The 14012-nt window shown below is 40.3% G+C and overlaps 1 protein-coding gene across 20 annotated transcripts in view; it reads right to left on the bottom strand.

The window, feature by feature from the left end:
- Positions 1-422: 422 nt before the first annotated feature.
- LOC121002857 overlaps positions 423-14012 on the bottom strand; it is a 133638-nt gene continuing 120048 nt past the window's right edge. For 19 of the 20 annotated variants that reach the window (XM_040434466.1, XM_040434467.1, XM_040434469.1 and 16 more), the window contains 7 exons: positions 13764-13782; positions 12175-12193; positions 11644-11679; positions 11421-11528; positions 9965-10100; positions 6440-7975; positions 423-844 (listed from right to left, as the gene is read on the bottom strand). In XM_040434466.1, coding sequence (XP_040290400.1) covers positions 6441-7975; positions 9965-10100; positions 11421-11528; positions 11644-11679; positions 12175-12193; positions 13764-13782 — 1853 coding nt within the window. In that variant the 3' untranslated portion in view covers positions 423-844; position 6440. The remainder of the gene's footprint in view (positions 845-6439; positions 7976-9964; positions 10101-11420; positions 11529-11643; positions 11680-12174; positions 12194-13763; positions 13783-14012) is intronic. The other variant, XM_040434472.1, reaches the window with a different exon arrangement.

Genomic DNA, 14012 nt, shown 5'->3' with positions numbered 1-14012 from the left:
CTCTTTGCGGGTTCTGTTTTAGAAATAGGTGCAACTATCAGACATTGGGGGCATATCTCCTTCTCCCATACCATGTAGATTGTAAGCCCTCATGGGCAGGGCCCTCTCTCCTTCTGTACCAGTTTGTAACCCGTCTTGTGTATGATTAGGGCAATTGTCTGTATTATGTTTGTATACCTCTTTTCATATGTACAGCGCAATGGAATGATTGGCGCATTAATAATAAATAATAATATCCTAGCGATATGCCCCCTATGTGTAAGACACAAGCCTTTTAAAAAGGTGCTTATTGAGAGGCAGAGAAGAGTTGTACTCATAGCTATCCTCCAGTTTCATAAAGCCATTTGTTACATAATTTTAAATGTTTCCCTACATTTCATTCTCCAATGATTTTGCCGAGAAGTCAAGAGTAAAACTATGTATACAGGTGGCCAAATGATGGATTTAATGAAACTATACAAATTACCAGCTGCTGCATGAATTTAAATGGCAAAGTCATTAACAAAACACTTCACAAGACACTAGCAACCACTGTAGGATGTTACTAAAACTGCACAATAATCGCCTGTACATATTTACTGAGGAAACAAAAAACTTATCCTGTGTTCACACCTACACACAGGCAGATGCAATGTTTCCTGTCCAGCAAAGTGAGACTTTTTCCATCGAATAGAAACTCAAGCTGCATGTAAATGTGAACACAGACCTACTTTAAACAAACAATCTTTACATAAAACTAGGCAAAACTCATTTGCTTAGGAAATAAAACAATCAGGACTCCTTTCATGGAGATACTGGACATCAGCGTATATTCTTGTAGTTGTCCACGGCCACATGTAATATCCTGTGGGGAGAAAAAAATAACTGATTAACGCCGTAGTGCAAATAAGCCTTCATTGTTACATATTTTAAGTGTGCACCAAGTTATAAAAGGGAACCAAACTATGGCCTCAACAAAATGTACATAGAATCAATTAATTTAGCCTATTTAACCCTTTTCCTGCCAACGGACACATGGCATACATCCTTCCAGGGTGGCAATTTAGTAGCAGCCTTGCTACTGATGGCTCTACCTCAGGCTGTGTAACAGCTAAAGTCTAATTTTAAAGGAGTTATCCATTTTTTTTTTTTATATTGATGACCTATCCTCATGTTGAAAGAGAACGCAGAGCTCGTATGCCTCTTCTTCATTGTATACCTGCTCATCGTCGCAATTGCAACATTGAGAAGGTGTAATTACAATATTAATTTCACCTATCCCTAGATAGGTGATCTAAGAATAGGTCATCAATATAAAAAAAGAGGACAACTCCTTTAAAGCTCACAATCTCAGCTTTAAGGCTGGGTTCACACTTGAGCGCATTTTATATGCGCGTTTAACGCGCGTTTTTTGCAATAGTAAACGCGCGTTTGTGTGATTGACTGTAGTGTCCTATGGCCACAAACGCGCGTCAAAACACCCCAAAGAAGCTCAAGAACTTGTTTGAGCGTAGGGCGTTTTTCAGCGCGTTCAAACGCGCTGTAAAACGCAAAAGTGAGAACCAGGGCCATAGGGAAGCATTGGTTTTCATGTGTTGAGCGTTTCACAGCGCGTTTGAACGCGCTGTAAAACGCTCAAGTGTGAACCCAGCCTAAAACAAGACCAAGATAAATTGAGAGCTATGGCCCTTACTTGCAGCTTTTATTCTTGACCCATCTAAGTGTTCTAACTTGCAATTTATCATGGCTAAAGCATGATCATGGTCTCGTTTTAAAGCTGAGATTGTCCGCCCAAGATATGCCAGCAGAAGCCCTCCACCCCCTCCAGCCGGCTGAGATGTCTGCAAGCGTGGAGATGGAAAGGGGGCTGAGTGACAAGCTGCCCAAGGAGACATAGATAGTCTCTCCCTGTATAACTGTACATGTCACGGGGGAGTAAACATGGACTTCTTTGCATGTTATTAACTTCTTTCACCCATCAATCAGACAGCATACATATTTCCATTCTCCCTTTCCAGAAAAGGCGTGAGAAGATGAGCACTTGCTTATCTAATCACCCCTCTTGAGTCTAATTAGGCTATTTATTGACACCATGACCCAGACGTTTACCTGCTACTGGATCACGGCCCTAAGTGGCACCAAACATATCACAAACCCACAAACAAGAATACAGTTCCCATTTCTGCTTCTCTAGTTATACCCGTTACACTTTACAGTAACAGCAATAATGATTATTACTAGATAGGAATATCTAAAAGGTACTTTCACACTAGTGTTTTTCTTTTCCGGCACTGAGTTCCGTCATAGGGGCTCAATACTGGAAAAGAACTGATCAGTTTTATCCCCATGCATTCTGAAATGCGTTCAAGATGCATCAGGATGTCTTCAGTTCAGTCACTGAACGGCGTTTTGGATGGAGGAAATACCGCAGCATGCTGCGGTATTATCTCCGTCCAAAATTCCGGATCCGGCATTAATTTACATTGAAATGTATTAGTGCCGGATCCGGCATTGAAAATACAGCAATGCCTGATCCGTCCTTCCGGTCTGCACATGCGCATCTGGATCAGTCTACAAATGCTTTCCGTTTGCATTCAGATTACCGGATCCGGCAGGCAGTTCCGGCGACGGAACTGCTTGCCGGATCACTCTGCCGCAAGTGTGAAAGTAGCCCAATATATTAGAATATCTAACATATTATATTAGAGGACTCCCCTGCATAACAGAAACGGTATCCGTATTGCAGCCCATAAACTTCTATTATGACGGAATGAATAACTGAATGCCTCTAAAGGCATTCCGTCAGAGAATTACATTATGGTCCGTGGTAACGGAATCCATAACGCAATTCACCTTTTACCAGAAAACGAAGCGTGAACGAAGCTTACCATGCCTGGGTTATGGTGTTAAAGGGGTTATCCCATCTTAGACAATGGGGACATATCGCTAGGATATGCCCCCATTGTCTGATAGGTGCGGGTCCCACCTCTGGGACCCGCATCTAGAAGCAGAACGGAGCCGGGGAGAGTTGTGGCTGGAGGACCCCGAGTTTCCCCGGGTCCGTCCACCACCAGGTGCAGCTCCCCGCCACTCCCATTGAAGTTAATGGGAGCGCACCGCACATGCGCGGCCACCGCTCCTATTCATTTCTATGGGGCCGACAATTTTTGGTGGCTCCATAGAAATGAATGGAGGACGGCTGTGCATGTGCAGTGTGCCCTCCTCAACTTTCTCTACTCCGTTGTCCTTGTAGGTTCTCCCGCACCTATCAAACAATGGGGGCTTACACCAGCGATATGCCCCCATTGTCTAAGATGGGAAAACCCCTTTAAGGCTACTTTCACACTAGCGTTCGGGGCTCCGCTTGTGAGTTCCGTTTGAAGGGGCTCACAAGCGGCCCCGAACGGATCCGTCCAGCCCTAATGCATTCTGAATGGAGGCGGATCCGCTCAGAATGCATCAGTCTGGCTCCGTTCAGCCTCCGCTCCTCTCAGCAGGCGGACACCTGAACGCAGCTTGCAGCGTTCGGGTGTCCGCCTGGCCGCGCGGAGGCAAACGGATCCGTCCAGACTTACAATGTAAGTCAATGGGGACGGATCCGTTTGAAGTTGACACAGTATGGCTCAATTTTCAAACGGATCCGTCTCCCATTGACTTTCAATGTAAAGTCAAAACGGATCCGTTTGCATTATCATGAACAAAAAAAAAAAAAAATAAAAAAAAAAAAAATGTTTTTTTGTTCATGGTAATGCAAACGGATCCGTTCTGAACGGATCTAAACGTTTGCATTATAGGTGCGGATCCGTCTGGGCCCATACCAGACGGATCCGACCTAAACGCAGGTGTGAAAGTAGCCTTAGTCACACCAATCCCTCATAGCAACCGTAAAGGTTATACATATTACCTATATGTATCTAAATGTAACCATAAAATCCTGATTGCTTCAACAGTGAAAATGACTGTCACCAAAAAAATGCCTATTAGATTTTTGGACCAATGGAACAGATTTGTATCAGTCAAAAATTACATTTTCACCTATAAATTGTTACCATGAACAAAAACTTCCACTAGTTCTACATGAAATCAGTATCTGTTAATGTATAACAGTAAGTGTCTGGATTTGCAATTATGTATTTGGGATAAAGATCTTAGGCTGAGTTCAGCGTTCAGCCTTTCCGTTCTCCTGCTCAGTTTAGGAGCAGAAGAGAAGAGAAAGGACGGAGAAGGCACATAACTGAGCCAAACGGAGCCTAAGGACACCATAGACTATAATAGGGTCCGTTAGGTTTACGGAGCGGAGACCAAAGTAGTGCATGCAGGACTTTTGTCTCCACTCCAAAATCATCTTCTGAGCGTAAACCTAACGGACCCCATTATAGTCTATGGGGTCTGTAGGCTCAGTTCGGCTCAGTTATGTGCCGAATCAGTCCTTTCCGTTCGCCTGCTCCTATAACTGAGCAGGAGAACGGAAAGGCTGAACGCTGATGTGAACTCAACCTTATAGGGGGGTGGGAGATTACTTTCCTAACAGCTCATAAACATCCATTTAAAGGGACACTTACGTCAGTGATGTATTCTTTTTAAAACTCTATATTCATAAAAAATATTTTCTCTTTTTCATTTCAGCCTGTCACTAAAAATTAAATACAAAATACTGCCCTTCTGCAGTCAGCACAGAGACAAAACTCCTACCTATTGTTATATCACTGCTGCTGTGAGTGAAAAAGGTTATCCACTAGTATAATGGCAGATGCTGACTCTAGGATAGCAATAGGATGCTGTTGTTCTCTTGATAGGCCCTAGATAAAGATGCTCACAAAAAAAGCATTGTACTTAGTGTAATGTTGATCATCCTCCTTCCATCTCTGGCTACAGGTCATCAATACTGCACTTCTGGAAAACCCCTCTAAATGTGTGATCATTTTTTATGGTAGTGTCCCTTTAAGATAAACTCTTCTCAAATTGGTAGTGTTTATGAGATGTCAGGAACGTAGAGAAAAGGGCTACAGACTGAGCAAGACAGATCATCTGATGGATTTCAATGAGACAGCACAAGACAGATCATCTGATGGATTTCAGTGAGACAGCACTATGTGTGGTCAGTACAATTATAGCAATACCACATTTACATTATTATATTTCAGTCTAGAGATCTGTGTGAGGAATTGTTTATTGAGTGGAAGGCTGTAGTTTTTATTGCCACCATTTTGGAGTACATAGGATTACATGCAACTTTCTTATCACTTTATATATATTATTTTTTTTGTGGGAGGGGGGTATTGATAAAAAATAAAAATAAAATAAAAAAAGGTAAAATGGGTCATTTTTATTTTTTTTTTTTCCATTCCAGTGCTCACCATGCACAATAAATATTTTTATATTTTAATAGTTCAGGCATTTTTGGATGCTTTGATTATTAGGGTTGAGCGAATCGGGTTCAGATTGCTGTATCCGAACCCGATTCTTTTAAAAACTACCTTAAGAATATGGACTCCATCCTACTGTAAAATGTATTGCCTCTTCGGAGGTCTTTCCGAAGGTTCAGCAAATACATACTTCGTCTCGTGTTTATCACGTGTCACTTTGTTTATTTGCATAAATTACTGTTTAAAAATACAAAGCTGAACTTGGCTTTGTTAATCAGGCATGAAGCAGAGTTCGGAAGTAAGTCTCGCAAGATTTGCTGAAACTTTGAAAAGACCTCCGCGAGGCAATACATTTTACAGTAGGACAGAGCCGATACGCTAACAAAGTTTTAAAAAGAATCTTGTTCGCATACAGCAATCCAATTCGCTCAACCCCAATTATGTTAAAATAACAAAAAAGTTAAAAAATTACTACAAAAAAAATTAGGAAAGGTGGTGATATTTTTTTTTGCATTTATTATATTTTTAAAAACAATAATATATATATATATATATATTTTTTTTTAACCCTGTAATGATACATCCTATGAGGGTGCCTTCACATTTGGTGGAAAAATCTGGCAGAAAATACAGCGCATAAAAACTTCCTATGGGGTTTTCAGTGTAAAAATCCTAACCTGCATATTTTCCGCTACATGTGAAGGGCACCCTTAAAAGGCAGCTTGATGTAGTAGACCTGGAAGGCACCTGGCTGCCATAGCAACTGATCGGAGCCCCGAGATTTTGCAGTGAGGAATCCAATTGGAGGACAGAGAGCTCCCTCTCTCCGTTTAACCCCTCAGATGCCGCCTTCGCTATTGATTGCAGCATCTGAGGGGGTTATATGACTGGGATTGGATTTATCTTTGATCCTGGTCACTGTGACCACGTGTCCACTACATCACACCCGGGTCAGCTCGGGAGACCATTTCACACACTCCTCACGTACCACGGATGTACAAGGAGTTCTGGAGTCATGGAGCGGTTAAATGCATCATAGTTCAGAGTAGTATCCATCCTTTTAAGAAGCAAATTGCCTGTATAAATGCACTTACCTTATTTTCCAGAACGTCTTTCTGAATACTCGCTAATAATTGCTGACGTGGTAAACAAATCCTTTCCTTTAATCCTCTTTAGGAGCTCCTCCGGCATGCTGGCTGTATTCATGCCAAGAGATTCAAGTGACTGATTACTGTAACTTTCCGATCTATCAGATCTTTTGTCTAAGTCCAGTCTGGCACGCTTAATATACCGCATATCCTCCTCCTGATCATCCCAGTTAGAGGAATTGTAAGATCTTAAGCTGTGTTGTCTCTGGTCTTGTATTCCGATTTCTTCTCTTGGATTTTCATTATAATCAGCATACTGATTTCTTGGAGAACTCGGTGAGAGGCAAACTCTAGTATATGATGCCTGCTTTTCCATACGGTCATTATATCTAGACTCTGGAACTTGTTTTGATGGGTTGCTATAATAAGATTTATCCAATTCTTTGTCATACACGCTAGGTTCATCAGTATGTGTGAGAGTCGTTCGTTCATTTTGCCCCGTAGTCAGAGTGTTAGCAATGCCATCCCGCTTACTGACATATGGTTCTCCTTGTCTTGAAAAATTTCCTTCCACTGAATTTCTATATGCGAAATTGTCATAGTCCTGTGATGTACTAGGATAGTTCTGGGAAGTGCTAGGATAGTTTTGGGACGTGCTAGGATAGTTTTGGGACGTGCTAGGATAGTTTTGGGACGTGCTAGGAAAGTTTTGGGACGTGCTAGGAAAGTTTTGGGATGTACTGGGATGATTCTGTGATGTACCAGGATACTTTTGGGGCATGCTAGGATAGTTTTGCGAACTAGTAGGAAAATTTTGCATGTCAACCTGTGGAACTTGATAGGCACTCTGATCCACTGGCCCCATTCCGATTCTTCCCGTCTGTCCATACATTTGGCTTCCAATATTCTGGTTAAAAGGCATCAATGAATTCATATTTGACTGCATATTTCCCGAACTCTGAAGTCCTTGAACGAAACCAGCTGAACTCATGCCATCTGGGCCCATAAGGTTATTTCTAAGGGAGGCCGTCTGCATGACCATAGCCGTGCTATTCTGAGAGCTCATTAACATCATTAGTTGCTGATTTAGAGAGGCATTCTGTGCACTTATAGTATCCTTCACCATAGAGGCAATCTGCGTCATCAATTTCTGGTTTGCTTGTTCATGTTCTGCACTCTTTTGGTCTACTATCAGTGACTTTAACATCAGCAATTTTGAATTCATTTGTGAACTGTCAGACGATGAGGCATTTTGTGGAAGAACATCAAGCAACGCCGTTAATTTCTTAAAAAACTGAGTATCTTCCTGGCTTAGGTTCTTCATAAAGGAATCACCAAGCTGAGTATTTTCAGCTTTCTGCTGGGGTTCTTTCATTTGCATTGCTTGTTTCTGGTTCAGGAGACCAAATGGATATTGTTGCCCCTGTGGATACGGAGTTGCCTTTGGCATATTTTGTTTTATATTAAATTTTTGAAAATTTGCCCCAGGAAAACCACTTAGAATCCCAACGTTGTGTGTCAAATTGGCATTTCCTTGAAGAGCTGTAAACACAAGAAGACATGTCAACAAATATGAAAGTAGCAAACAATTAAATAGTGCAGGTGCGTGGTAAAACATGTTTCCTCACATCAGGAGTTTTAATAATTTTAAGATTTATGTCAATTGCCTCTACATTTCACAGTGGCCGACTACTCAATGTTTCTTGGAAGCAATGCCATCAAACTTAATAAATGGGGCATGGTTCCACTGAAACATTGTGGATATGATGTACAGAGAAAATAAAATCTCCTGATATGATAAAGCCGATTATGATTGCAGTGGTACTAAAAATGCATTTTTTAAGTTTAGGCTAATAGGCAGACATTAATGGCATACAAGCTGGCCTTTGTTAGGGCAAAGGCTGTGTGTCATTTTAGTCCATCAGTACCATGTGGTCGCATCATGGAGGTAGCCCCCTCCCTCTAACAAACACTTTAGAGGCTGTGGCCATGGACCACAACAATGGCTGAAATCAGAGGCTCCTAACCTATTAAGGACACTGCAGCTTTTTTCATCTCTGAATTTCAAAAGCCATAACTTTTCTGTTTTTCTATCAGCATATGCAGGCTTGTCTTTTGTGGGACAAGCTGCATTTTTACTGGCACAATGTAAGGTACATCTACTGTATTGTACAACGTAAAACAATTTCTGGGGTGATACTGCGAAAAAATTTCCCCATTGTTTTTTTTTTTTTATAGCATGCATTGTACAGTATAAGTGACAATTATTCTGTGGGACAGTACAATTATGCCAAATTTATATATTTTGTCTACTGTAGAACAATAAAACCTCTTTCTTTTTGTGTTGCATTCAAAAAGACCCATAACATTTTTATTTTTCTGTCAAGCGAGCTGTAGGAGGTCTTGTTTTTTGAAGAATGAGTAGTATTTTTCATTGGTAAAATTTTGTGGTACATAGAAGGTGGAATAAACAAAAAAAAAAGCAATTGTCATTTAAAAAAAATCTTTACACTGTTCACCATACAGAAAAATGAATGTGATAATTTTTTATGCATATTTTCAGGTAAACAAATGTATTTGGGGGGTGAAAAAGAAAAAGCAATCTTTGATTTGTTATTGTTTTTTTCCCCCCTCAGTGTCCAACTAGGGGACATCAACGTGCAATCCTCTGATCGCTCATATAATACACTGGAATACTTCTATATTATAGTGTATTATATCAGTTACTGTAAATACTGACATATTTCCTATGTGGACCTGACAATAACAGGGCCTAAAAGGCGTATATAGCAAGCCAGGAGGGCAGTTATAAGGCTCTCGCAGCTGCAATAGCAACCCCTCAGCACCACGAGTTAAAAATCAAACTACATAAGCACTTTTCAGTTTGCAGGGACTTCCAGAGTAAGCCTCATTTACATGTAGCAGCATTTAGCACTTGTATTACAACCGCACTATCAAGTCCAATTTCTACTGACAAAATGCAATTCTATGGAGAGATTAGTCGTGCAACTTTCCCACAACTAATGTTTTCATGGAGCCCTTAGTCTTAGGCTACTTTCACATCAGCATTTTTGCTGGATTCATTAAAAATGCTTCCGTTATGATAATACTGAACTGATCCAGTAGTATCATCTCTAAAATGACCAAGACGGATCCGGCACTAAAACCGTTGTAAGTCAATGGGATCCATTTTCTTTCGTGTCCAAGAAAGCGGATCCATCACCATTGACTTGCATTGTGTTTCATGCCGAATCAGTCTTGGTCAGTATCTCATCACGCACACAAATACGCTGCTTGCAGAGTTTTTGTGTGCAGCAACGGAACATAACAAAATGGAATTTTTTCTGGTGCACTCCATTCCATTCAGTTCAGTTTTGTCCCCAGTAACAATGAATGGGGACAAAACGGAAGTGTTTTCCTCCGCTATTGACACCTATGACAGATCTCAATACCGGTAAGGAAAGTAGCCTTACAAAGCTTTTTTTCAAAAATTAAATGTCCTGCCCAATCATATCAATCATGAAAACCTACGTGGTGGTCTCGTGTTAAGTTGTGGAGACACTTGAGGTTTTGGCTTCTGGGCTTGATTCTGCAGACGCTGTTTTGCAACATTCCTCATCAAGGCCATGGCCACATCCTGTGCTCTGGCAACTCTAGCCGGAAAAAGCTTAACAAAGATAAAACAAACAGCAGCATATTATAAACATCAGTAAACCTGGATTATATAATAAAACAGTAGAGACTGTGCAGTAAAGCCGAACTATATACATGTTATACATATCAAGTGTTACCTAAAGCCTCCAGCATTTACAGCACAAGTGCAGCTTCACTGCATTTGGTGGCAGCTAGAGGAGCACCTGGCTAAAAACCACAAGCTGACTAGAAACTGGCACATAACACAGGTTGTTGTAATAGGTTTAAAGTGTAGTTCTGTTTCAAATGTCTGGAAATGGCTCCCTAGGAGTCAATGTCCAGATTTTTAACTAATCTTTGAATACAAGAAGGGAAAACAGCCAAGGCATATATCCATCAGCAAACACCAACCCATGTTAAGTTCTGTAATAAACCCATCAGACTGGGTCTCTGACAGCTCAAGTTGGATTTACATGTACAGAGGAGCACCCAATTATGGGGAATGAAGTGTTCCTTCCTGACAACTGGCTGCTTGATATTGGAGGTGAAGTGCTGCATTTACATGCAGAAATCACCTTCACAGTATGAGAACGACTGATCGCAATTGCTCGTCCTCATACAGCTTCATTGTTTCTGGACAGCAGATCTCAGTTTAAACAGCACGATCTGCTTCCCAGAAACAATAATTTACTTGCCTGCACGTACGACAGTTTAACTCAATGAAAATAAATCTCGCTCGTTAATTGGGTGATCGGCTACACCTTTAGCAGATTGTTGGGAATAAGTATACGCAGGAACGTTCGTCCCTAATAATCTGCCCGAATATTTGCATGTGTAAATTCACCATTCGTCTCCAGACACCATCTCCTCCTGTTTAACCATCTTCTAAGCTGCTTTATTACCAAATCAAAGTTGAATTTTGATTTGGTCCTAAATCAGCCAGAATTTTGTTCAGAAGGGGACTGGAGACCGAGTTGTCAGCCAGTCTGGCAGACTTATTATAGAACGGCATTCTGTACTGAAAAACACAAACTGCAGAAGCGACATAAATAAAAAGAAGAAACATTTTCCCCCAAAATGCATGTAAATCAATTTTAAAATCTTTACACACTATGTATCCATACAGTAATATATAATACATTTCCGAATATTTGCGTTATTTTAACAATTATACAGAGCTGCTAATGTGCATGTTTGGAGTGTATCCTTGCAAAGACCACATAAACCACAAGCTTTAATGAAGTAGCCTGAACAACAAGAAACAATACAAGGTGTAACGTACATGGCTGTTCAGATATTAAAATGTGTTGCCTGTAAGGGGAATAAAAAACAGAAAACCACAAGACAGACTTACTGCATCGTCCTTTGACTTGGTGTTATAGAATTTCAGATTAGCTGTCAGCTTCTCGCAGAGTCTAGATACAGTTGTTGCTTCAATTTCACTTTCAATCTCAAATTTTTCCTGCACCAGAAAATCAAAACAGATCGACAATCCAAAAATACAAATCAGTTGCGTTTATGGAAAAATTATATTAAATCTATGTCAATCTGTAATCAAAGAGATATGTCTTCCCTACCAAAAACTTTAGTGCTTTCTTCATTCTTGTTTCATCCTGTTGAAACATACACAAGTGAACAACACGGATATGAACATTTCAATATGAAAGCCATACTGAATTATTAAGTTACAACTGGCCCACAACCACCGGGAACAGACATGTTGCCTGTGTCCCAATGGTAGACCCAGCCAACCCCCCACCGGCCTTCACATCAACATTCAGTAAATGCCCACTTGGCTAATCACTGCCAACCCACCTAAGTGAGTGAATGGCTGGGTAGCAATTTAAGGCATTTCCTGCATATCAAGCGAGTAGCCAGAAGTAGAGAGCATCAGGGACGGTGGAAGCGTTGAAATGGCAAGCATTGCTTCATTTGTGTTTTTAAGCCACTCTGACCAAATGTCTTTGCATAGCAAATTACAAACAAACTGGTGAGCTTCTAAAGAAGCCTTAGAATTCCTTTAGCTTACTGACCCCACTGACAGATATTAATGAAGTGCGCAAACTTTGCCACATATATAACACACAGAACATATACATGTTACTTACATTCTTGTTATCATCCCACCTGGAAACAGAAAACACAATACACTACAGTTAATGGGAAATTTTTATTTATATATTTTTTTATAAATAGACTGAAGTGAAGGTCACATCAAAAATGGCATGTCAGCTAGTAAATATACTCTATGGACAAAAGTATTAGGACACACCTCTTAATCATTAAATTCAGGTGTTTCGTTCAGTCCCATTACCACAGGTGTATAAAATCCAGCTCCTAGCCATGCAGTCTGCCTTTACAAACATTTGTGAAAAAATGGGTCGTTCTAAAGAGCTCACTGAACTCCACCATGGTACTGTAATAGGATGTCAATGTCGCAAACAAGTCAGTTTGTACAATATCTTCCCTCCTAGTCATTCCAGAATCCACAGTGAGTGGTATTGTTAAAAAAATTTAAGTGTTTAGGAGCCAAACAAAGTTACAGAGCAGTCACCCATTGCTGAGGTGCATAGTGTATAAAGGTCGTCAATACTCTGTTGACTGTGTGCTGGAAGATTCAAGGCATGGGTTTCCATTGCCGAGGAGCTGCATGTAAACCATCAAACACAATGCTAAGCATAGGATGGAGATGTATAAAGCACGCTGCCACTGGACTATGCAGCAGTGGAAACATGTTCTGGACGAGTCTGGGTTTGGCAAATGTCAGGAAAACCTTACCTGACTGACTACATTGTGCCAACTGTGAAGTCTGGTGGAGGAGAGATAATGCTATAGGGTTGTTTTTCAAGGGCTGGCCTAGTCACCTTAGTTCCAGTGAAGGGAAATCTTAATGCTTCAGCATACCAAGGTATTTTGGACAATTTTGGGTAGGCCCTTTTCTATTCCACTGTGACTGTGCAACAGTGCTCAAAGCATTGTCCTTAAAGGCATGGTTGGTTGAGTTTGGTGTGAAAGAACTTGAGTTGCCCGCAGAGAGCCCAGACCTCAACCGCCATTGAACATGTTTGGGATAAACTAGAATGGAGATTGTGACCCAGGCCTTCTCGTCCAACATCAGTGTCTGACCTCATAAATACTCTTCAAGATGTATAAGAAATAATTCCCACAGAAACACTCCAAAATCTTGTAGAAATCCTTCCCAGAAGAGTGGAATCTCCATAATAATGTCTATAGATTTAGAATAGGATATCATAAAAGCTTCTGAAGGTGTAATGTGTTAGGCATTCCCAAACTTTTGTACATATAATGCACTTATATTCTGCATAAAGTAGCTATTTTTTTTTTTGCAGTTTGCCATCCTTCTGTTTTTTTTTTTGTTTTTTTTTTACTGGAACTGTTGTATGGTTATACCCGGTTGTCAATTTATTCATTTATTTACATGAGGAACAACAGCTCCAGAGGTGTACTAAAGTATCTACAAACAAATTAAATTTTTTATTGCAATATTTTACAATGCTACAAAACAGAGACTAGAAAAATGCATTAGCTTCACTAGTATGTGGGCATTAACAGATCTATTCAATAACATTTGCCAATTATTATACATGCAGCATATGCCAATATTTAGGAATATGTCAGTGACATCTGTGGCCAACATTAATTTGATTCTGGTACCAGAAGGAAAGCATTTCCTTACCTTGTTTTCTTTCTCATTTCTGTTAAAAAACAAACAAAACCAAAAACACATTTTATTATATTACAGAATGCAAAACCTAAAAGTATACTTAGGGCATGTTTACATGATGTATTTTCCCTGCTGCTTTCAGCATGGTAACTGCTGTGGATAACAACATGAAGATTAGCCCCACTGAATGTTCTAGGTCTTTACCAAATTCTGGGCACAAAAGAAGATAGCTTTTAGACTGACAATTGCTTTAAACAGGTG

Source organism: Bufo bufo, chromosome 5, assembly GCF_905171765.1.
Source record: "Bufo bufo chromosome 5, aBufBuf1.1, whole genome shotgun sequence".
NCBI lineage: Eukaryota > Metazoa > Chordata > Amphibia > Anura > Bufonidae > Bufo > Bufo bufo.
This window is presented reverse-complemented; position numbering and strand designations above follow the sequence as displayed.